Below are 24,301 nucleotides of genomic sequence, written 5' to 3' on the forward strand. Positions count from 1 at the left end.
AGATATGCATGTAATTGATTTGTCACAGATTTAAAGTTAGATGCCGTTCTTGGCTATTTAACACAAACTATTTAACCTTCTGTTTGTACCTGTTTTAATTCATTTGCCCTTTACATTTCTAAGTCTGTATCATTTGATGTAAAAATAAGTTTTCTTTACAGTATTTGACATCTTGTGAATGACCAAGAATATATCTCACCTGAACAGATGACACTAGCGTCCTCAGAATGGTCACAGTCGTGGTTGCCAAATTCACTGTTGGGACAGTCAGTCAGAAAGTCTTCACTGCCTGAACAGGTCACTTCATCAAGCCATATTTCTCCAGTTCCTTCACCAAAGGAAGCGTTCCGAGGAGCTTCCAGTGCCGGTCCACAGTTTAACTGTCTGCAAACCACCTCAGCAGCATTTAAGTCCCAGCCATCATCACAGACTGTTCCCCAGATGTTATTGTGATAGATTTCAACTCTGCCAGAGCACTGAGTCAATCCAGACCCGGCTAATCTGATGTCTGAAAACAAAACACAATGTTGCACAATTAAAAATATGCAGACCGAGTGACATTATTAATGTGTGAATTGAAAGATAGAGTACTGTGGAGGATGACACCCAAACTTTTCACAAAGGAAGAAATGAAGACCGGCGAGTTATTGATAGTAACAGAGAAACTGTTGGTTTCTGGATAATGCTGACTTAATGCCTACCAAGAGGAGCTCGGATTTGTTACTGTTGAGTTTGAGAAAATTAGAAGAGAACCATGAATTTAGTTCGGCTAAGCAGAGGGTGAGGGAGGATGGGGGAAGAGCAGAATCAGGTTTAGTGGACAGATAAAGCTGGGTGTCATCGGCATAACAGTGAAACTGGATATTGTATTTACGGAAAATGTGTCCAAGCGGAAGAAGGTAGATAATGAAAAGAAGGGGCCCCAGGACAGATCCCTGGGGCACGCCTGGTCAGAGGAAAGGGCTGAGAAGTAAAGGATTTGAGTTGAATAAACTGAGTGCAATCAGACAGGTATGATTTACCTGTCTGGCAATACTTATCAGCTAGCATTCCTCCAAAAATGTAAAACTACAAGGAAATGTTTGTCCTCTTACACTATGGTTGACACGCTTACTTCCTTTTGTTAACGTTGGATTAAGTTAATAAACAGACAACAACAGAAAACAATGGCCCCCTTTTATCAACATTTTTAATGACAAAACTTCAAATTATGTGAGGTTGTTGTAGTAAAGTGGGAGGATTTCAATCTGCCCTTTTTCTCTGGGCTTGGAGTGGACACCAGGACTACAAACTTGGATTTATCTGCCCTCCCAGTCTCAAACACAAACCATTTAACTTCTGTTTTATCTTTTTGAACTCATTTGGCCTTTGCATTTGAAGACTGTATCAGTAGTTGTAAAAAGAAGTTTTATTTACAGTATCTGACATCTTGTTGATGACCAAAAATATCCTGATCATGTTCACAGTGTTGTGCGGCATATAACTCTTGCATGAGACACAAAAACATAATGACCTAAAATATCTTCAGCATCTAAAAGTTTCTCACCTGTACAGATGACACCAGCATCCTGATCGTGTGCACAGGTGTTTGTTCCCCATCCACTGTTTTGACACTCAGTTAGAGAACTTTCACTTCCTGAACAGCCCACATTATCAAGCCAAATCTGTCCACTTCCTGCACCAAAGTAAGCCATCTGAGGAGCTCCTAGTGCTGGTCCACAGTTTAACTGTCTGCAAACCCCCTCAGCATCATTTAAGTCCCAGCCATCACCGCAGATTGTTCCCCAGATGTTATTGTGATAGATTTCTACTCTGCCAGAGCACTGAGTCAATCCAGACCCGGCTAATCTGATGTCTGAAAACAAAACACAGAGACCACAGATTGTTGAGAGAACATACAGGACACATAACTGAATTATAGAAAAGGAAAATCACACTCTAAAGAGATTAATCCTTTGATGCATTACATGGTGCAAGGTTTTTCTCGACTATCGACCTGGCAAGTGGCTATCATCAAGTGGCAGTTCACGAAAGGAACAGGCAAAAGACTGCTTTTACAACCCCATTTGGGTTGTGTGAATATACCAGATTGCCCTTTGGCGTGTGTAATGGTCCAGCCACTTTCCAAAGACTCATGCAGGCCACTATGAGTGACTTAATCCTTCAGATTATGCTTGTGTACCTTGATGACATATTAGTCTACTCATCAACTTTTGAAGACCATTTGGCACGTCTTCAGACAGTGTTGCAGAGACTCAGGGAAACTGGGCTGAAGGTTAAGGTGGAGAAATGTCGTTTTCTCCAATCTAGTGTACGCTTTTTGGGTCACCAGATCTCAGCTGAAGGGATCGGTACGGACCCAGACAAGATAGCTGCAGTGAGGCAGTGGCCAGTACCCACCACAGTTAAAGAGCTGAGATCCTTCCTGGGATTTTGCAGTTATTACAGGAGATTTCTCCATGGATTTTCGCAGCTGGCAGGTCCTTTGCACGATCTGATTAATGCATGGGCCAAGGAGGACAGTCCAGCTAAATATAAAAACTTGCTTGAAAGTGTGTGGACGCCATCTTGTCAAGAGTCATTTGAACAGCTGAAAGAGAAGCTCACAAGTGCCCCCTTACTTGCTTATGCTGATTTCTCACTGCCATTTGTTGTTGAGACAGATGCCAGCAGTTTAGGACTGGGAGCAGTTCTTTATCAGGTGCAGGGTGGCAGGAAACGTCTTATAGCATACGCCAGCCGAAGGTTGAGAAATGCAGAGAGAAATGACAGAAGTTATAGCAGTATGAAATTAGAGCTCCTCGCCCTTAAATGGGCTGTGTCTGAGAAGTTTAGGGGGTATCTCTTAGGCTCCAAATTCACAGTTGTGACAGATAACAACCCCCTCTGCCACCTGAACTCAGCAAAGCTGGGAGCCATCGAACAGCGCTGGGTTGCCCAGTTAGCGCCATTTGACTTTGAGGTGCAGTATCGTCCTGGTCGGTGTAACACAGCAGTCGATACCCTCTCTAGACAGCCATTAGCAGGGGAGCCCCAGCCTGCAGGAGGTGAGGAGGAGTTTGATGGATGCATATGCATCTGTAACCTAGTCATCAGAGGGACAACGCTAGGCCTGGACTTAGTAAGTGCAGGTGTAAAATGTTGTCAGGTGAGGCAGGCCCGGGTCACAGCAATTGAGCAAGACACCCATTTTACTGATTCCCAAGAGAATATACCCACTCTGTCAGGATATTCTAAGGAAGAGTTGCGACAGTTTCAGAGCTCTGACCCTACTATGGGTTTATATCAGACACAAAATGACGCTAGAGGTCCTTGAGTTCCAGATGCTGATAAAGTTGGGGAAATAACCTGCAGTAGCAGTGGGTTACCAGTGCACAAAGCTGTTACTGGATAAGAACTGTCTGTAACAATTTTATTTCTTTATTTTTACAACCTTTTTTATTTTCTTCTGAGCGCTTACTTTATCATTCAGATTAAAAGATAATCTGTGTTCTGGGCTGGTTAATTTAGCCAGGCTACATATATATTTGGTTGCACTACTATAGTATATTGTAATATAACTGCAGCTACTTTTAACGACTCAAAGAGTTTCCACCGAAGACAGATATGCATGTAATTGATTTGTCACAGATTTAAAGTTAGATGCCGTTCTTGGCTATTTAACACAAACTATTTAACCTTCTGTTTGTACCTGTTTTAACTCATTTGCCTTTTACATTTTAAGTCTGTATCATTTGATGTAAAAATAAGTTTTCTTTACAGTATTTGACATCTTGTGAATGACCAAGAATATATCTCACCTGAACAGATGACACTAGCGTCCTCAGAGTGGTCACAGTCGTGGTTGCCAAATCCACTGTTGGGACAGTCAGTCAGAAAGTCTTCACTGCCTGAACAGGTCACTTCATCAAGCCATATTTCTCCAGTTCCTTCACCAAAGGAAGCGTTCTGAGGAGCTTCCAGTGCCGGTCCACAGTTTAACTGTCTGCAAACCACCTCAGCAGCATTTAAGTCCCAGCCATCATCACAGACTGTTCCCCAGCTGTTATTGTGATAGATTTCTACTCTGCCAGAGCATCGAGACGATCCAGACCCGGCTAATCTGATGTCTGAAAACAAAACACAGAGACCACAGATTGTTGAGAGAACATACAGGACACATAACTGAATTATAGAAAAGGAAAATCACACTCTAAAAGCGAACGTTTCTAACAGTATGAAGTTTTTAACAGTACAACAGTCTACCCATAATTTTGATGGCATTTTGTTTAATGTGCATATTTTGTATAGCTAACACACCTTTATTGTTAAAGTGGTAAAACAATCTCCAGACAATCCTTATTGCATGTATCATAAATTCTGTCAAGTACAAACTGAGGATTCAGATGTGATTTAATGTTAAATCACGCGTTTTTATGAATAGAAACATCGAAACATTTACACTCATTGAGATATTAGCTTTTTCTTTAAAAAAAACATGTTACAAACAGCTGTAACACAGGATTACAACTTTACATTTATTTTATTTTAAAAATATTTTAACACAGTTGAGATTTACTGCTACTATAAGACCACTTCATCAATTCATACATAAAATTACTTAATTAGAACCACTGGGAATTATTTGTCCTCTGTAACTATGTTTATATCATACAAATGATAAAATGTTAAGACTTAAAATTTCACAATGACAACTCTTAAATAATCAGGACACCCTAATTTCCTCTTGTCAACATTTAATTCTGTTAACAAACCACAACCACACAATTAGAAAAAAAAAGAAAGAAAACATTTGCTTCTCAGCATCCTTGATGACAAAACTAAATTTGTATGCATTTTCTAACAATTTGTTATACAAATGAAAGTGTCCTGTGTTGAAGATTTTTTTAAGGAGCCATAGATCACAAAGCAAAACTAAATAATAATGCAACACCTAAACTTCGGTACAGGTGACCAGTGTTGGTCAAGTTACTTGAAAAAAGTAATCAGTAACTAATTACTGATTACTTCCCCAAAAAAGTAATCCTGTTACTTTACTGATTACTTATTTTCAAAAGTAATTAATTACTTAGTTACTTTTTAAAAACACGATTTACAACCTGAAGAGGTGATAAAGCGATAGATCTTTCAGCCCAATTCTACTTTTTCTGCATAATCCATCATACAAAATGTAATCAAATGGAAAAGTCTCTTTTTTTAACTTGTTTTATCAGTTTTAATCTTTTAACTTTATGCATCAAGCAAAAATTTAATTATATGCAACATTCTCTGACTTGAATAAATTAGTTTAACATTTAAACTTATTTTCTGCACATTCCAGCACATAAAATAAAATATTTTTTGTGTTTACACTCACTCTTTCAAATAGATGCAAGTAAAACACAGCAGAAAATAAATAAAGTCACAGACTAGCGGTCCTGTTGCTCTATTTTCACCTGTAAAGCAGGACTTGAGTAGGCGGAGGTTTACCCTGGTGCAGGTGTGCCGCGGTCAGTTGAAGAATCCGCGAGTTTCTCTGAGTTTCCCATTACGTCGTTGCGCACTCGGTGCTTGCTTGGACGTTTAGGGGTTTTTTTCGCTGTAAAAAGAAGTTTTCTTCCCACGCACAACGGACGCTAATGTTTTTGTCACTTTTTATGGAATCAAACTCAAAGTAAGGTCAGTACTTCCACACTTTAAACGCTGCACGCTCATACTCTCTCCCACAATCGATATATGATCCATTGTTGATCTGCACACAGCTGTTGTCACCAACGGCGCACTCGGTTACGTCACTGTCATGAGACATTCTCGCAAAAAATCACAGTTTTAGTAACGCAGTAACGCAGCGTTCCTACGGGAAAGTAACGGTAATCTAATTACCGATTTTGCAATAGTAATCCCTTACTTTACTCGTTACTTGAAAAAAGTAATCAGATTACAGTAATGCATTACAAGTAACGCGTTACTGCCCATCTCTGCAGGTGACACTCCCAAAACTAGTGTTTTGGAAACGGTGCTGCTACAGGACCTGTTTAGCTACAAACGTCACCCATCACTATCAGGTAACTTTACATGATTTTTCTGTAATGTTTGGTAATTTAAACATGTCCCTACTATAACATCTATGAAAAGGAGAAGATTTACAGTAATTGTGGCTGGTGATGACTGATAAAAACTATAGTCTGACAGATTATTAATACTTGTTGCTAATCCAATTCCAGCAAAGATCCTGTGTAAAATGTAAATGAAAATGCAATTTAACAATGCCTGTAATCTTAGGTCCTTCAGGCAGCGCTTCATTAAAAGCAGGGATCATGGAAAACACTTCATGAGCTCAGAAATATTTGAACTTTGACATCTTTCTCTGTGAACAGAGTTCTCCATCCACAAATGCGAGTTAAAGCTGTATGAATCAGAGACGAATCCACACTTCAATTCAATTTAATGCAATGTTAGGGCCAAATCACACCACTCATGCGTTTTCTACATTCTATTGTAAATACAATTTGGGTGTATTAGATTTACAAATTATTTATTTGTTTTATCATAAAATTAAAAGTAATTTTATTGATATTTTTTATTTAAAAGCAACATTTTAAAAATAGCCCTAAAAACTAAGTCAGACAGAAAAAGAGTTTAATTCTGAATCACAAAACCGAAAACTTCTAAATCTGAATTATGACAGATGATTCAAAGTGGACTTAAAACACTACATGTATAAAGGCTAATTCACGCCATTGAGCCCTGCCCTCAAAAACTGACATGGATGCAATTCTGTCTGTGAACCTGGATTTAAGACATAACAGTTTTTCTGTCAAAAAACAAGGATGTAGTGTCTACTTTCACTCTCTTATTTTGGAGTTATTGGTTCTGCTATTAGCTATCATAAACAAATGTAGACCTATTGACCACAGCTGACCAACGAATATGGTGACGTTACATTCTGCACTGACAGAAGATGGTGCCGAACATGTTCTAAAAACTTCAAGTTTAAGGACTTATTTCTTAAATCCATTTATGCAGACAGTGTTACAAGGGTCCATGATGTAAATTAGCTTATAAGTTTTTCATGTGTACTTTAATTGCATGCTTAAATGCAAACCTGGAGAGAACTAAGAAAACGTGTGTGTGTGTGTGTGAGAGAAACACAAAAGGAGGAGAGAAAAGTTTTCTTCTTTTCCAAGTAGTACAGAAATTTAAATAAGCAATGCGTGGCACAAATGAGGACAGTGCTATCTATTACCTTTATAATAGCTTTTTTATAGCTTATATATAAAAGTGTCTCGAGCCAACTGTTGTTGGGATTTAGCACTATATGAATAAAATAGAATTGAGTCAAACTGAATCTATTTATTGTGTAGCTCAGAGGAAACAAACAGGGTTGAAATCAAACTTGAAACTTGAAGTTGTTAAATTGTTCTTGGATACTTACCAAACAGCTGTGAATGACCATCTGCAAAGTGGAACATAAAATAAATATGTTAAACCAGGGACTGGTTTGCATTAGGAAGCGTGTTTCAAAGAGAACGGAAATATGTGAAAGTTCAACTTGGATCTGTTCTCTAATCATTTATGTCTCGGCACTTTCAGAATTGCTGATGTGAACATTTTGGTGAAAGGTTCAGATTATAGTGATGTGGAATTTGTCAACACATTTTGGTTTCTTACTAACCAAACAGCAAGGGGAAACAAATCTAAACATTTAGTGAAAAAGGAGTTTTATGATTTACACCACCTGACTGTGTACACTAAGTTTAAAACATGTAGTACTATAATGACCAGTTTCAACATTATAACAATATTATAGCTGCAGTGAACATTAGTAACCATTGAGAAAGTTTTATAAACACCAGGGACAACTTTACAGTTATGATCCAGATAATTTCACTGGCCAACAAACCTGTTATTAACCAGTTTAGTAGATATTGTTAAAGGTAAACTAAAACGTCCTCGTTATTGTTACTATTGATTAATAAAGTGTTATTGAATTCAGCGCTGCCAGTCACAAGGTAGTTGCTTTCTACTGACTTTCTATTTGTCAGTATAAAAACACTATTACTTGTTTTATTTTGTCTTTTTAAAGTAATATGTATTACTTTTTTTCCTTGGCCTTTAAATCACAATGAGCTTGTACCGCTTTTATTTGTCTTATTTCCTACTCAAATCTTCTCATTTAATGCTTATTTTTCTTAATTTTTCAAATTTCAATGTTTTTTTTTAAATCATGTCTTCCTTCCTCTTTTTGTTATCTTAAATGTACTGCACCTTGGTCAATAGTTGTTTTAAATGTGCTATATAAATAAATTTGACTTTAACTTAGACTACGTAAAAGAAAATTAATGCATTGTAATAATAATGTATTTAATTCTTTGACCTGGTCAGGTGGATTTAAATGAGAGTTCCTTCTTTGATCCATTTTGACTCACATTCCCATGTTGTGTCAGCCTACAAGCAGGTTCACAAGTTTGTTTGTATCTAAAGAACACATTTTTATCTGCAATAGTCTTTAAAGAGGTGCAGTTGAACTTGTAATAAACTACACAATGAGAAAATATTAAATAAAAATAAAACTTCTTTCTCACCTTTGCATAAAAGAATAGTTACCACAGAGAAACAGGAGACAAACAGCTGGAGAGCCATTTCTAACCACACCTGATTTAATTTGACTTATTAAATTCAAATAACCACATGCCAAGCTCCACCCACTGTCATATGCTGTGGGAGTGTCGGGTCGGGTGTGGTCCAGGTTCCTGTTGTCCGTCCCCTGGGGTGGAGTTGGCCTGCTCATCACCTGCTTCCAATTTCCGGGGCTCCATCTAGAGGGTTTTTAAGCCAGCACTGCCTGCCACTCCTCGCCAGTTCGTCCTGCTACCACCCGTGGTAAACTTGGCCTCCTCTGTGCTCGGACTCTGTGTGCCTGGATCGTGGGTTAATGTGTTCTCCGTCTCCTGTATTCTCCAGATTCATCACCCGTCGTACTCACCAGCAGCGCTGGTTCTGTTTCCGTCCCGTTGTACAGTCTGCCCAGAACCCTAGGACCACATCTTCTTCTCAGCCTGCCCTCCAGCCCATACTTCAACTTCCCTGGACACCTTGGAACCTGGACCAGCCTCCCCACACTCTCCACCATCCCTGGAACGCTCCCACGGCAACCCCTTCCCCGCCTAATAGCCGGTGTTTTCAAGTAAGCACAAGACTCTCCTCTAGTACCACTCACCTCTGCCCTTTAATTGGTTCCCATTCAGTAAAACCCCTCTCCTGTGTTTGCAGAAGTTCCCGCCCGTGTTCTCCCTGTGTTCTACGTCCGTTTCTCCGCCCTCGGGCCTCCCTCAGTTCCTGCGAATGATTTCTGTTAGACCCAGTCTTGTTTAAGTTCCTTTTCCTTTCAATAAATTGTACATAGTACGAGCAATTGAGTCTGCTCTTGAGTCCACTGCATCCTTGTTTGTGACACCCACAGGCTGATGTGTGGCCTTCCCATCACAAACAATATACCAAATCAAAGAACGTATCAGTCTTGAGGACACTGACTTTTTAAATAAAAGCTCTCCATCAGGTAAAAAGCATCAGTAGAAAATTAAATTACTGTTATTGATTACTGATTAACTAAATGACTCAAAAAGGAAAACTATGTGATTGGCTGTGCGTGGACATTGACAGTGGATATTGGAAATTGACACAGTGGCATGCGGTGAATTTTCCCAGTACACGCGCAAACACAGAGCTGAAAATAACTAGTGGTGGAAGCATTTTCAAACCATCCCCTTTAGAAAAGAAACAATAAAACACTACGAAAAACACCTCAGCACGCGTAAAACTATTATTGGACTAATGTGCATAAAATATTAACAGCAAACATCAGCTGAATTAAAAAAGTTGAACATTGTGTAATATGGTTAACTGTCAGTATCTATAGGATATTCAAATATAAGTGAAAAATGTAGGGGAAGTGTTGGCAGAACACAAAAACATACACCGTCTTTATATTTTTTTCTTGTTTGCAATTTGTCTCCCTGCAGCTATGTAAATATGTAAATACGCTAACAGAAAAGTGAGATGAGCCGTGTGGAAATAATAAAGGAGGATCCAATCGCAGGCAGTAGTGAAGGTGTGAAGGTGGTTTATTGAACACAAAAATAAGAATGGGCAAACGGCAAACGGAGAACTAAACTATACTGGGACAACTAAACTACTGAACCTGAACAAGAACACGAACCTGAACATGAAGGAAGACGGAAGATGGTATATGACGGTGACAGCAGGGAGAACACACGAAAGGAACATGGTAGATACACAGACGGACCAGCAACTACAAAGACAGAAGACACGACTTAAAAAAATGACACATGGAACTAGACCTATACTAAGCAGACACGACCGAAGAACAAATCCTTAAACAAGAACAAACAGACACAAAGAATTCTAATAACAATAATAATAATAGCACCCGAAAACACAACAATCATACAAAAATAAACCAAAACATCAGAACTCAAACTACTGGGTCGAACCGACCCAGAACCGTGACAAAATCACATTTTAAAACACATTCAATTTCCACCTATTACAAGGTTAATGTATAAGGGTTCATGGTTAATCACACAGTCATATCATGTGGTAAGTAAAATAATTAAAATTTACTTGCTCATTTGGAAATTAGGCCAACCCTGTCATGACTGGTGGGTGGTCGGAACTGGATAGTGTAATGAAAAGACTACACACCTTTGTCGCAAGTTCGATTCCCGCCCGGTATCCAATAAGGGTCCTGGCTTGACCCCCCCCATGCTAAAAGCCCAACTCTGGAACGGTGCGGCTACGTGTGCAGCTTGGACACAAGCATTTCACTACATGTTGTACACTGTATGACTGTGTATGTGTGACATATGTGTTAAATACTTTTGAATTTCACCCAAAACACATTTTTTTTGGATTAAATATGTCATTTTGCATCTCAATCTCCTACCTGTGTGATCTGAGTCTGTGTGCGTTCGTGTGTGTGTGTGCGCGCTGCGTGGTGACGTAGGCGCGTGCATGTGTGCCCCGGTCACAGCTCCTTTCAGCATGGCCGGAGGTAAGTCACTGCCACGTTGCTCTCAGCTAATTGAAGTTTGTTCAGATCCCAAGCTGCCATGTGAATACAGCCGAACCGCCGCGTTTTTGTTTGTCATTAAGAGACTCATTCGGGATAAGTTTTGTGGAGGGCGGAGTTCACTAATATACGCTTATAATGAGTTTTAGCCGAGAACGCAGCTGAAATGCTAGCATGCTAAGTTAGCCTGATCGCTAGAGGCTTGTGAGTGTACTCGCGGCAGTCTTTTTTTAACAGCGTGCACTCTTTTTTTCCTTCGTCAGGAGAGGTGTACTGGCAGTCGCGTGACACACAGAACAGACACATATTTCTGTGTTGCAGGTATGGAGATGTTCTCATGTTTTGGAGATGCAGTCTTTCATTCATTATTTTTATAAGTACAGTGTTGTATTGCCTGTTAGATGGCGGTTATTAATATAATTGTACTGAAGTGTAATGTTTGAACTATAAGTACCAGAATATTGGGTCCTGGTTATTGAATTGTATTTATCTGACTGTTTATTTGTTTTTGAATTATTTTGTTTATTGTTCTTATAAGTTGTTTTTGATGTTTTTTAGTGACATATTATTTATTTTGTGCTTTTTGTTTTTGAGAGCTTAAGTTAATGTTTTAAAACAATTTGTTGTATTTGATTTATTATATTATTGTAGTGTTAATGAAGCTGCAGGCACAGCTCCTTTCAGCATGGCCGGAGGAGAGGTGTACTGGCAGTCGCGTGACACACACAGAACAGACACATATTTCTGTGTTGCAGATGTGCAGTAAAGAGCCAAAGACCCAGTACTGTCTCCTGCCTCTTACTTTCACGCCAGAACACAACGCATTGACGGGCGTAACACATGAACGGGTTACATATGTGACAATAAAGTTTGCTTGTTGCTGTTCAGTTTGAATTCTTGTTTATCCTTAGCCTCTCCTTTTGTTTAATATATAGATTTGATTGTGATGTATTCTGTAGTATCAGTTCTTATTATACTTTGTTACTAGTTACCAGTTGTGTTTATAGAGTTTAATTAGCATTAACAGAGCTCCCCCCATCTCATCCTTCTGTCTTCCCCTCTGCTAAGTTCACTTATGTCCTGTCTGTCTCTTTTTCAGTGCGGTTGTTATTCATTCCCCGATTTACATGGGTAGACATTTGTTTCCTGTCTTTTGCATTTAATTTTACTTCTCCTTCTATCCCATTGTTGTTGTCTCCATGATTACTGTTTTTTGTATGAATAATGACGTCTTTCCCTCAGTCCTTGCCTTAGTATCCTGTTTATTTTCCTGTCTCGTCCTCTTTGCGTTCTTCAGGCTCTTTTGGGTAATTTCCATCTGTTCATACAGTTTGTTATTTTGCTTTTAGTAACTTGGCAACAGTCAAAAGCCTCTACATTTTCCACACAGTCTTTAATCCCTGCATATAGTGACAAATCGAGATATTCCTCAGAGGTGTATTTGTAAGCATATATCATGTACTTCATTATTTTTGCTCCACTACTAGCAATAAAGTACCTTATAAAGTGGCTGATGTGTGTGTATAACTAAATATCAAATATGAGTTTTGCTGAATGCTTGTCTGGAAGTTTTTAACAGCTGCTTTTTAGTAAAAAACAAAACAAACAACAACCCTTAAGTTAACTCATTCACTGCCATTGACGTCTATAGCCGTCAATGGCAGTGAATGAGTCAATGGGTTTAACTCATTCACTGCCAATGGCTGGCAGTGAATGAGTTAAGCTAATAATGCTTAGAATTAATTCTTTTGTATTCCAGTTTATTTCACTCTCCCCCTGAACTGTCTTGCAAGTATACACCTCACTGGACTCATCATAACTGAGCATCGAGTTGTGTTAAACAAACACATCTCCTTGTTCTTAAAGAGTCCTTACCTTTAGCAACCATCATCCTTCAGTGCTGAGTTACGTCCTCTAACAGTTTGCATATTTTTTTCCTTTGTCTTTTACTCTCAACAGCAACATCCTGATTTAATTTCCCAATGCAAATCTCTGTGCTGTTCTGTGCAATGCAATTCTTAAGATTCTGCTACTTCTCAGTGTCAAGCTGACCCTACTGAATGGAAGACTTCATATTGTCTTACTCTGTCTCCATATAATCCTTCACATATAAAACCTGTTGCTGTACCAGTTTTGTTTTATGACACAATATTCTCACATATATAACTTGTTTATATAAATACCATTAACAAAAACATACAGACTGCTGTCATACAGAAATACAGAGCTGTGTTTCATGGTGAAGGTGAATGTTTTACTCTGGAAATTACAATAAAGGAGATGAAAGAAGATGCCGCAGACGTGTGAACTTAGTTGTATAATGCAGTGAAGACGAGTCGGTGTCACAATGAGACTGGGCCATGTGAAATCACCATCATGTTTGACAGAGGGGAGCCGGGGGAAGGCAGCTGCATTCATATACAAGTTTCGACATGACTTGGAAGACCACGGAGTGTGTACTTCATAGAGCTCAGTGAAATTAAATATAAAAATAACCCATTTAAAATCCTGTCTCTCTTTTTTCCTGTAAGACAAAAAAATGCCCCCTTCCCTGCAACTGCTATAAAACCCCCCCGATGTAGTAGTATTTTCTTTTTATTTATTTTTTGCCAAGAATCAAGTATTTATTCTCAGTGTCTCGGTGATCTCTTATTTCTGCTGGTCACCTGTGCCTCAGTATTATTCCACAACTTAGACACTCACATTACTCACACTCTCATGAAACATACATATAGGGACTTGGGGGTGGGGACACTAAATGGCATCCAGGGGACGAAATGTTTATTCAGCCTCACCTCTGGTGCTGATGCCCACCTCTTAATTTTAAATCCATGTAGACACAGGGTTTTCAGGAGGGGCCGTGCTGACACCTGCTGTTATCTGGGCTGTTGGCACCATGTTGGCACCTGGGAGTATAAAGTATGTATGGGGGAGTGTCAGTGTGTCTACTGCATTCATTTCTGTCTGCCAACAGACCCAGGGTCCAGTTCTGTCTGCTGAACTGGGCCCCCTGGGTCTGTTGGCTTCATGTCCTGGGGGGCAGGGCTTTGGCTTCCCACACTAGACGCTTACATGGAGAAACCTTATGAATAAAAGCGTGCTCACATGGACAGGTATACAAACAGGTACACAGAAACACGATCACTATCACTCACTATCTTGTATTATTAGTACCTAGTGCTATTCAGTAATGTTTATTATTTATTATTTACTGTTATTAATTCATATTTTGGTTGTTGCCTTGGTTTCTCTGCTGTGTTGTTTTCAGCAGTTGTTGAAGCTGATTTTCATTGTTTCTTCTCTCTCACACCATTATCCCCCATCAATAGCAAAACACACTTAGTTTAGTAGCATGGCACTCTTGTAGCAAAAAAGTGTTACATTTTGCTTCATGCTCTGAACGGTAGCACCACCTGGTGGCCAAATATAAAAACTCAAACTTTAAGGTGAGTAGTCCTAAATAAAATTAAATACTATTAAATGTGGGATCAAAAATGTCATTTTTAAGGTTTTTTATTTGGGCCTTTTTTGGCCTTTTGGTCATTTTAGGATAAAATGTGGCGACTTCTCTGTAGCTTAGCCATTTGAAGCTAATTTCTGAAATTGAGACAAAAATTCTATTTAAAAAAAAAAATATATATTATCTGGTAAATATGAACTCTATTCATTCAGCACAGCCAAAATTCCATGAACATAAAAAATGGCATGACATGGAAATTTGTGCCACTCCGCAAGAGTGCCCTGCTGACCACCACTATAGCAGTCATAATTCCTACATTTAAAGTCCCTACGCTCACCTCCACATTCCCATCTTTCCTTTTTAACATACCTTCCCTCACTCTCTTTATCTTTGGCCAACAGTAGAGGGTTTCCATCAGCACCCTTGTAGCTAACTGGAGGTGGTCTCTGTCAACCCTGGTCTTAACTGATCCAGTGTAAAAGTGTCCGTGATTATGATCCGCATATTTGATTTGTCCAAGATTTTACAGTGAGTGCTATTCTTAAAACTTCTCTGCCTGTGGCCAGTGGCCATGGTGGGATTTTCTATGTGAAAAACAGTGATGAGTGAGATTGTACTTTTTGGTTAGGCTATTCTTTATGAACAGAGCTACTGAAGCTCTGAGATTACACACAGAAAGGCTAAGACAGACACAGTGAGTATCAGACAAAGGGCTGCGTATGAATCTGTATGAGTATGAATTCTGGAATGCGAAGCTTTTGCTGTGTTGTAAATAGTTTTGTTGTGAGAAGCCATTTTCTTTTGGAGCCTTTTCTCCTGCTTTTGGTTAGGGAGGCAGGTAAGAAACCTGTATTTTCTTTTGGGGGTTTTGTTTGTTGTTTTGGCCATGCTCACCCTGACGCCCGCTACCTTTTGGGACTTAATAAACTGACTGGATATTGTAAGTCTGTGGCAGTTTTTGGTTCGTCTTCCTTGAGAGCAGGGAGTGTGGGGGCATTTTCCTTTTTTTTATTATTTTTTATTTTCCTTGTGTCGCACACTGATTTCCCTGGGCTGGGGTGTAACAAATGTAACATGCTTTTTTTTTCACTAATAAAGAGAAAAATATTCAAAGCTTTAATTAATATACAGGTTTGAACTGAAATGGGTCCTAGTAAAACATACAGATGCATTTTATTTGATAGTTTTTCAGTCAATTCTCAAATAAAGTGGTTTGACTTTCAATTCTGACTTTGTGACAGACAGAGAAAAATTATTTACGGACAAGGAAGGTCAAGGAAGATATATTTCCATATGTTTTGTTTTTCATGATGCAAACCAAATGGAAATATAACTTCCTTACATTGAAAATCACTTTCCTTTACCTCAATTCAAAGCAGATGTTAAATTTCATATTTGACTGTAATATTTCTCTGAAGACACCAACTGAACTTGTGTCCTTTGGAAAATCATCACAGAAATAAGTCATCAAACGAGAGAGATTATGTTTGTTTAACAACTAAATGTACCACAACAAAAAACAAGTAAACATGCAGATATCATGTGAAAAGTAAAGATTAAATGAATCACATCAGTATTACAGGCTGTAAGCTGCCTTCATCCATCTATTCAAACAAACAGTGTGAACTATGGAGTACACATCTCTTGTTTTTTGATATCTTTCTTTTCTGGAAGTTTCCACCAGCTCACTTTTAGGTCACCAGTCGTACCTCCCAGCTCATTTTTGATCTGCACAACAGAAAAGAGAATTTAATGATTACACCACAAATATAGACTGTTATTGTTACATTTTAAATGAAATTTGACATGAAAGAGACACAAAAACTGCTAATAAAGCAGTTTTTCTGGGATCGTTCATTACCCAAGACTGTCTTAAAAACATCTGGAAGGTTTTTTCATTAAAAAACAAGTATAGACACTTTACTAAGATTTCTTAACATAAGTTACCGAATTCATGATGGACTCCATCACAGCTGGGTCTTTCATGTCCACGGAGGAGTCGACAGCAGCCAGATTCACTTTCACCAAGAACTTCTTTGAACTTGCTATTTTCTCACTGGGTGTCACACCTTCTGAGATGACATCTGCCCACGGAGCTGGTAAGATTATAAATTCCTTCTTAATTTCAGTTGTCAGTTCTCTCATTCTCAGACAGATAACACTTAACCTTCTTTTTGTACCAGTTTAACTGATTCATCTTTTGCATTTGAAGACTGTAAGAGTAGTTGTAAATAAATGCTTCATTTACAGTGTTTGACATCTTGTGGATGACCAAAAAATATATATATCTCACCTGAACAGATGACACTAGCGTCTTTAGAATGGTCACAATCATGTACTCCAAATCCACTGTGTTGACACTCAGTTAGAAAGCTTTCATTTCCTGAACAGGTCACTTCATCAAGCCATATTTTCCCAGTTCCTGCACCAAAGTGAGCGTTCTGAGGAGCTTCTAGTGCTGTCCAACAGTTAAACTGTCTGCAAACCACCTGAGCATCATTTAAGTCCCAGCTATCACCACAGACTGTTCCCCAGATGTTATTGTGATAGATTTCTACTCTGCCAGAGCACGTTGTCAATCCAGAGCCAACTAATCTGATGTCTGAAAACAAAACATAGAGACCACAGATTGTTGAGAGAACAATTGGGGAAACCTGAGAGCAAAATAGAGAAGGTAAAAGGTTCAGTGCACAAATGGCAATATTTGATAGGAATTTGAAATACTATTGTAGAACTTGTACCTGGGTAGACAATTACAACTACTGTTGATTTTTGATCACATGCTTTTTTATGTATTAATTTACATAAAAACAAACAAACATGTATATTAGGCAGACCTTTGCAGCTAAAATGTTATTTTTATATAACAATAATGGATTTACTTTTCAAAAACCTCCAAAAATCCTAATGTACTATTCTGATAATGTTAGATGGTTTAAAATACAAACTGATTGATCAGATATGATTTTACATGAAATCCGGAGTAATTAATGCACATAAAACTTGAAAGGGTGCCCTTATTAAGATAATAGGTTTAATATTTTTTAAATGTCATAATACTGCTGTAATACAGCATTACTACATCTCAGTTTAAAATAATTTTTTTAATAGTAGCATTTCAAAATTTCAAAATGTAAATGATCTACTGGCACCGTGAGACCATTTCATCACTTCATGAAAACTGTTATTTATTTTAAACTACAGGGAAATGTTAGTCCTCTTACACTGTGGTTCAGTAACAAAGGTATACAATGATGAGATTGAGTTTTTCAATGACAGCTCTTAAATAATTAGGACACACTTACTTCTTGATGTCAACATTTAATTCTGTTAACGAACAGATCACAACAGAAAACAACGGCCCCTTTATCAACATTTTTGATGAGAAAACTCAAAATTATGTGAAGATTCCTACAATTTGTTATACAAATGAAAGTGAAGTGGGAGGATGGCAACCTGCCATTTCTCTGTGCTTAACACAACCAGGCCCTCTCCTACCTTCGCTGTGCACTCATGCACCTTATAGAACAAATTTTAGAAGAAGTGGCGAAAATTTGGCACAGAAAGCTAACGGAGAAAAGAAAAAAGAAACTCATAAATAGATACAAATTAATCAACATGTTAGCTGTCAGAAATGATGCTGCTGCACCATCAACAGCAGCAAACAGTCACAGGAGGCTGCTGTTAGCACCAGCTGTGGAGTAGTGCAGGAGGAGGGACAGCAGCCCAAACAAGAGAGTAAAGAAGAGACAGAAGAAAGTGTGCGTGTGGTTTTATTTGTTTTTGAGTGATCACAATGGGCTGCCTGGACCAAAAATGCCAGGACCAATTTTTTTTTCCAGTCCAGCCCTGTTGTAAACACTGCATCAAAAAGAAAAAGAAAAAAAAGGTTTTGTTTACAGTATCTGACATCTTGTTGATGACCAAAAATATTTCTCACCTGAACAGATGACACCAGCATCCTGATCGTGTGCACAGTTGTTTGTTCCCCATCCACTGTGCTGACACTCAGTTAGTGAACTTTCATTTCCTGAACAGGTCACATTATCCAGCCATATCTGTCCACTTCCTGCACCAAAGTAAGCCATCCGAGGAGCTTCTAGTGCCGGTCCACAGTTTAACTCTCTGCAAACCACCCCAGCATCATTTAAGTCCCAGCCATCACCACAGACTGTTCCCCAGATGTTATTGTGATAGATTTCAACTCTACCAGAGCATCGAGTCGATCCAGACCCGGCTAATCTGGTGGCTGAAAACAAAACACAGAGAAGCTACGTTGTGCATACAACATACATGATTTGTAATCTTCATCACTAGTTGCCCACATATAGCAGAATTCTAAAAACTTACAATGTAAAAGAAATCAGAAAATTTCAAGGTAAAATAATAACAACAAAACAGGAAAAAATCCATCCATTCGCTTCCACTTATCCTTTTCAGGGTCGCGGGGGGCGCTGGAGCCTATCCCAGCTGTCATAGGGCGAGAGGCGGGGTACACCCTGGACAGGTCGCCAGTCTGTCGCAGGGCCAACACACAGGGACAGACAACCATTCGCACTCACATTCATTCACACCTAGTGACAATTTTGGATTATCCAATCAACCTATCCCCACAAGCTGCATGTCTTTGGACGGTGGGAGGAAGCCAATTGGTAAAAAATAAAGAATTTTCAAAAACTAAAATACTTTGTGCAGCTTTAAATTGCATGACATCTTTGGCATGTTTTACATTAAATATAAGAAATTTACATGTAAAAAAAATCTGAACTTAGCTCAAAGACATCAATTTAGTGCTGCAATACAATTAATCAGCTTGAACTGAAGAGTATTGTCACTTTGGCTTAATTTTGTAATAGCATGTGAAGAACCTTGAAAGTTTAATAAATATTTAATGTCAAATAATAAAGCAACCATAAGTGAAACTAGTGACTAGATTTATAATTTTAACAGTCTACTGTTGATTTTTGATCACATAAAGTGTAAATAGACATTTTTTGTGTAGATTTACATACTAATTGCTGTTAAAATGTCATTCTCACATATGAAACTAATTGATTTACCTTTTCAAAAATCTCCAGACAGGTCTTATTGAATGTATCATGAATGATCAAATGTCATTTCAGGTGAAATCCTGTATGTTTGATTACTATAAACCGTGAAACATGTGCACTTATTAAGATATTAGGTTGGTGTGTTTTAAAATGTCTTAATGCTGCTGTAATACAGCATAACTACATTACAATGTGCAGTATTTTCATGTAAAACATAGCCAAACATTATTTAAGGCCACACAAAAGAAAGAAAGTACAAACTTTTTAACATCCAACAATTAAACCAAGCTTAGAGAAAAATGTGAACTACAGTGAACACAGCAAGTCCTCGTGGTGCTTGAAACACCTTGGGAAGACCGGTCTTCCCAAGGCAGAATGAAACACTTACCCATCACATGGAAAGGTGGCAGAAGACCTTTCTACTGATGAGACGGTACAAGCAGGCAGTTCAGGTTGGACAGGTACTCAAACTAAGATTAAACTATTTACCTTCTGTTTGTACCTGTTTAACTAGTTAACCCTCCGCATTTGAAGACTGTACGAGTAGTTTTTACAATGACTAAAAATATATCTCACCTGAACAGATGACACCAGCATCCTCAGAATGGTTACATCTATGTACTCCAAATCCACTGTTTGAACACTGAGCTAGAGAACTTTCATTTCTGAACAGGTCACATTATCAAGCCATATCTGTCCACTTCCTGCACCAAAGTAAGCCATCCGAGGAGCTTCTAGTGCCGCTCCACAGTTTAACTGTCTGCAAACCACCTGAGCATCTTTTAGGTCCCAGCCATCATCACAGACTGTTCCCCAGGTATTATTGTGATAAACTTCAACTCTGCCAGAGCATCGAGTCGATCCAGATCCGGCCAGTATGATGTCTGAAAACAAAACACAGAGACCACAGATTGTTGAGAGAACATACAGGACTTGTAATATTGATCACTAGTTGCCCACATGAAGCAGAATTATAGAAAGGAAAAGGAAACAATAGATTTCTAAAACAAATTTGAAACATTAGCAATATCCTACTAGCTGGAAAAAGTGACCTAATTTGTAAAAAAAAAAAATCATAGAAATTAAAAATAAAATATTATTTTTTGTTGCCTTGAATTGGCATGAGATCTTGGGGATTTGGGGGATATTTCATGTTAAATAAAAGAAATACCATAGCGTATTAAAATGTCATTAGCAGCTTTTAATTTTTACCCATGTAAAATCTCTGCGTATCTCTATGTGTTTACTATGTGTACTGTTTTTACTGTTTTACAAATTTGAAAACCTTGCACATTTAATCAATATTTGAGACAAATGAGAGAAACAAAAGTCAAAATACAATTGTAGCTGAGTTTTTAAATTGCTACAACCTACTGATAATTTAGATTTTTTTTTATGTGCACATTTTATGTGTACATTTACATAAGTCTTTTATATTAATAGATCTTTACATTTTAAATCAGCGGTCCCCAACCCCTGGGCCATGGACTGGCACCGGTTCATGAGTTGTTTGGTACTGGGCCGCAAGAGTTGAGGCTCGGGTGTGAAATTCATCGTTTTCAGGGTTTTTATTGGCTTTTAGTGTCATTTTTTTTCCGTTTTTTTTTTTTTTAGTTAACTTGCTTTCCCTGGGTCTTTTCCCATGCGTTATGAAAAAATCTTCTTTTTTTAGTACCGGTCCAGGTTTTATTTTGTTGTATTTATCCTCAACATCTCAAAGGATGGTCCATGAAAATATTGTCTGACATAAACTGGTCCGTGGCGCAAAAAAGGTTTGGGACTGCTGTTTTGATGTCAACACTTAAAATTCTCCAGAAAATCCTTATTGCACAAACAATTTCATGTTAAATCATGTGTATTGAATGAATATAAACTACATTATAATGATATTATAAGAGTGTTTATATTATATTGTAATGTTTATATTATAAATATCAACACTCATCGAGATACTTGCTTTAAAAAAACATCACAAACAGCTGTTATGCAGAATTACTACATTATATTTACAATTTTCCTTTAAAATATTTTAATGCAGTTTTTTAAATAAATTGCATGCAAATTTTTAACAGACCAAATTTCTGAGACATGATTTTTCAGTTTTGCTTTCTCATGCCAACAATTGGATGTTCATGTGAGTATAAACACGTGTGGCGGACCACCAGGGAGCTCCACTCACACCCAAGTTGCAGGGAAGTGCTGGGGTGGAGATTTTGGCGCTTTTCTGTATGTGAAGTTGTGCTGGCTCAGTAATAAAGTTGGAGTGAGACACTGAGACCTCTCCTGTCGTTTTTACATACCTCCACACTGTGATATTTTCAGTCAATACATTTTTAGGTATAAAGTCAATTGGTGCCACCAGTAGAAAATTAAACTACCATTATTGATGACACAAAACGGTTCAGAATTATGCAAAATATTAGTTCACTGCTCAGGAATTAACAGATAGTCAGTAGTTTATACATAGTTATGTAAGTAATGAAACATTTAAGAAGCTAACTAATTACATTCATATAGAGACTAATGTGAAAGTGCTGCTGAACTTGCACATGGTCAACTTCCCTGTGTTATTAGATAGTTAGTGCTGATATACCCTCTCTGTCTTCTCTGGATCCCACATGTTGACCAAGGTGGTTAGGAAGAGAAGAGATTCATCTGTGCTAAAGCTAACTGTACTGCCATATGAAGTGCAGATCGCAACTGATCTCAGACCACTGAAACCTACGCTGCTCTCCCATCAGGTTTATCAGGACCAGAGGATTATCCATAATGTAAATGTACAAACCATCAGAAAAAAGCTGCTGTCCCCACAGTTTACCAGCTCCAACCATTGTTAATGGGAGATGAACATTCCTGTATTAGAGTGCTACAGTTCCCAATGATATTGAAATAGGTACAGCTTTCTGTGACCATAGCCAACTGCCACAATAAGGCAATAATTTAAAGGCTGGATGTACATCGTAATTGACAGGTGAGGAGCTGTATCACAGCTTTGTCTGAGCTGAAAGGAGACAGGTTGCTTTACTTTGGTATGTTTAAATTTATGGCTAGTTTTAGATTTCATAAGACAAGAACGGCTTAGGATGTAATAGGGTGAATGAATAATCATACAGTCATACAATCATACAATATGGTAAATAAAAATGAAATTTGGCCAATCCTAACATGACCCCTAGGTGGTCCTATACGGTGGTCCTTATGTTTATCATTAAGTGTTCTTTTTGTTTATCACTTAGGCTTGATTTTCATTTATTCTGTGATATTGTCCCTATTCTTATTATAATTTGTTACTAGTTACAAGTTGTTTTCATAGAGTTTAAGTAATTTTATTTTGTATCACTGTTTATTCCATCTCATCCTTCTTTCTTCACTTCTAGTAAGCTCCCTTATGTCCTCTTTGTCTCCTTTTCAGTATAGTTGTTATTTATTCATATTCATACCAATGATTTACATTGGTTTATTTTTCTTTCCTGTCTTTTGCAATTAATTTTCCTTTCTCTCATGTCCCATTGTCATTGTCTTCAGCTGCATCTTCCTGCCCTCCTCTATCCAACTTCCTGATTACTGTTTTTTATATAATTTGTGCCATCTTTCCCTCAGTCTTTGTCTCAGCATCCTGTTCATTTTCCTGTTTGTCTTTGTGTTCTCTTGGCTTTTTTGGGTTATTCCCATTTGTTCATAGAGTTTGTTATTTTGCTTTATTGTAACTTGGCAAAAGTTGTAATAAAGCAGCTCTCTTTTTATTTAGTCAGTTTGTCAAGTATCTGCGTGTCACGACGGGGTGCGCCGATGTGTGTGGAAACAGGACCCAAAAGCAGATGATGACGAGGAATTGTAATGATTAACAGAAAGGTGAACCTTTAATGCGATGACGGCAGGGAAATGAACCAAGAGACCAAAAACAAACAGGCAAAACACTAAGAAACAAAATACTAAATGGTACTGAGACCAAAACCTAAACTATGACTGTGGTGGAAAAATAATAAACAAAGACCATGACTAAGACTAATAATACATAACAAACGAAAACTAGAACTATGACTGAGGTGAGGTAAACAGGCTAAGACCATGACTAAAACTGTGACCCTGGTGAGATAAACAGACGAACCGACAATGGCATGAAGAAAACAAAAGGCTTAAATACAAACATGAGGTGATCAGGGGAAGTGGGGACACATGGGGGAACAGCTGACAGATATAAACCTAATGACAGGACCAGGAGAAGAAAGCTAAATACAATGAACAAAGAACACATGACATTGTCAAAATAAAACAGGAAATACTAACAACTAAACATGACAACACAACTCAACAGACCCAACACGTGATGAATAAATACCAAACCCCAAAACATAGAAAACCCAGGAACAATATCCAATAACTGCCTAAACTAAAGGAAAAATAGGAAATAACACAAACTAATAACATATCAAAAAATGCAAAGAAAACTCAGAGTGCTGGGTCGGAGACCCAGCCTGTGACACTGCGTGTGGGTGTGCACCATCGTTTTTGCAGGTACAGATCTTCTTTAATGAATTTTCCAGGAGGTGGAGCAATGATGCTTGATTTCATTGTGGTTAGGTGTCAAGGGTTCTGGACAGGTGAACTGTGCAAATGCTCTGTTGTTAACGGCCTACTATTCACAATTGCCATAACCTCATAGATTAATGTTCTTACTTTTATCAAGCTTTTCAGCTGATCGGTTGAGAACAAATACCA

The 24,301-nt window shown here is 38.1% G+C and overlaps 1 protein-coding gene across 1 annotated transcript in view; it reads right to left on the bottom strand.

Annotated features, from left to right (window-relative positions):
• LOC146576928 (scavenger receptor cysteine-rich domain-containing protein DMBT1-like) overlaps positions 1-22,413 on the bottom strand; it is a 24,912-nt gene extending 2,499 nt beyond the window's left edge. The window contains 9 exon segments of the mRNA XM_085267599.1: positions 200-508; positions 1,547-1,855; positions 3,801-4,114; positions 16,821-17,133; positions 18,204-18,212; positions 18,472-18,802; positions 20,172-20,248; positions 20,251-20,466; positions 22,401-22,413. Of these exon segments, the coding sequence (XP_085123725.1) occupies positions 200-508; positions 1,547-1,855; positions 3,801-4,114; positions 16,821-17,133; positions 18,204-18,212; positions 18,472-18,802; positions 20,172-20,248; positions 20,251-20,466; positions 22,401-22,413 (1,891 nt within the window).
• Positions 22,414-24,301: the final 1,888 nt, after the last annotated feature.

The sequence above is a fragment of the Mchenga conophoros genome, linkage group LG3, assembly GCF_057382185.1.
Source record: "Mchenga conophoros isolate Kocher_MC1m ecotype Shallow Benthic linkage group LG3, M_conophoros_male_GT1.1, whole genome shotgun sequence".
Taxonomy (NCBI): domain Eukaryota; kingdom Metazoa; phylum Chordata; class Actinopteri; order Cichliformes; family Cichlidae; genus Mchenga; species Mchenga conophoros.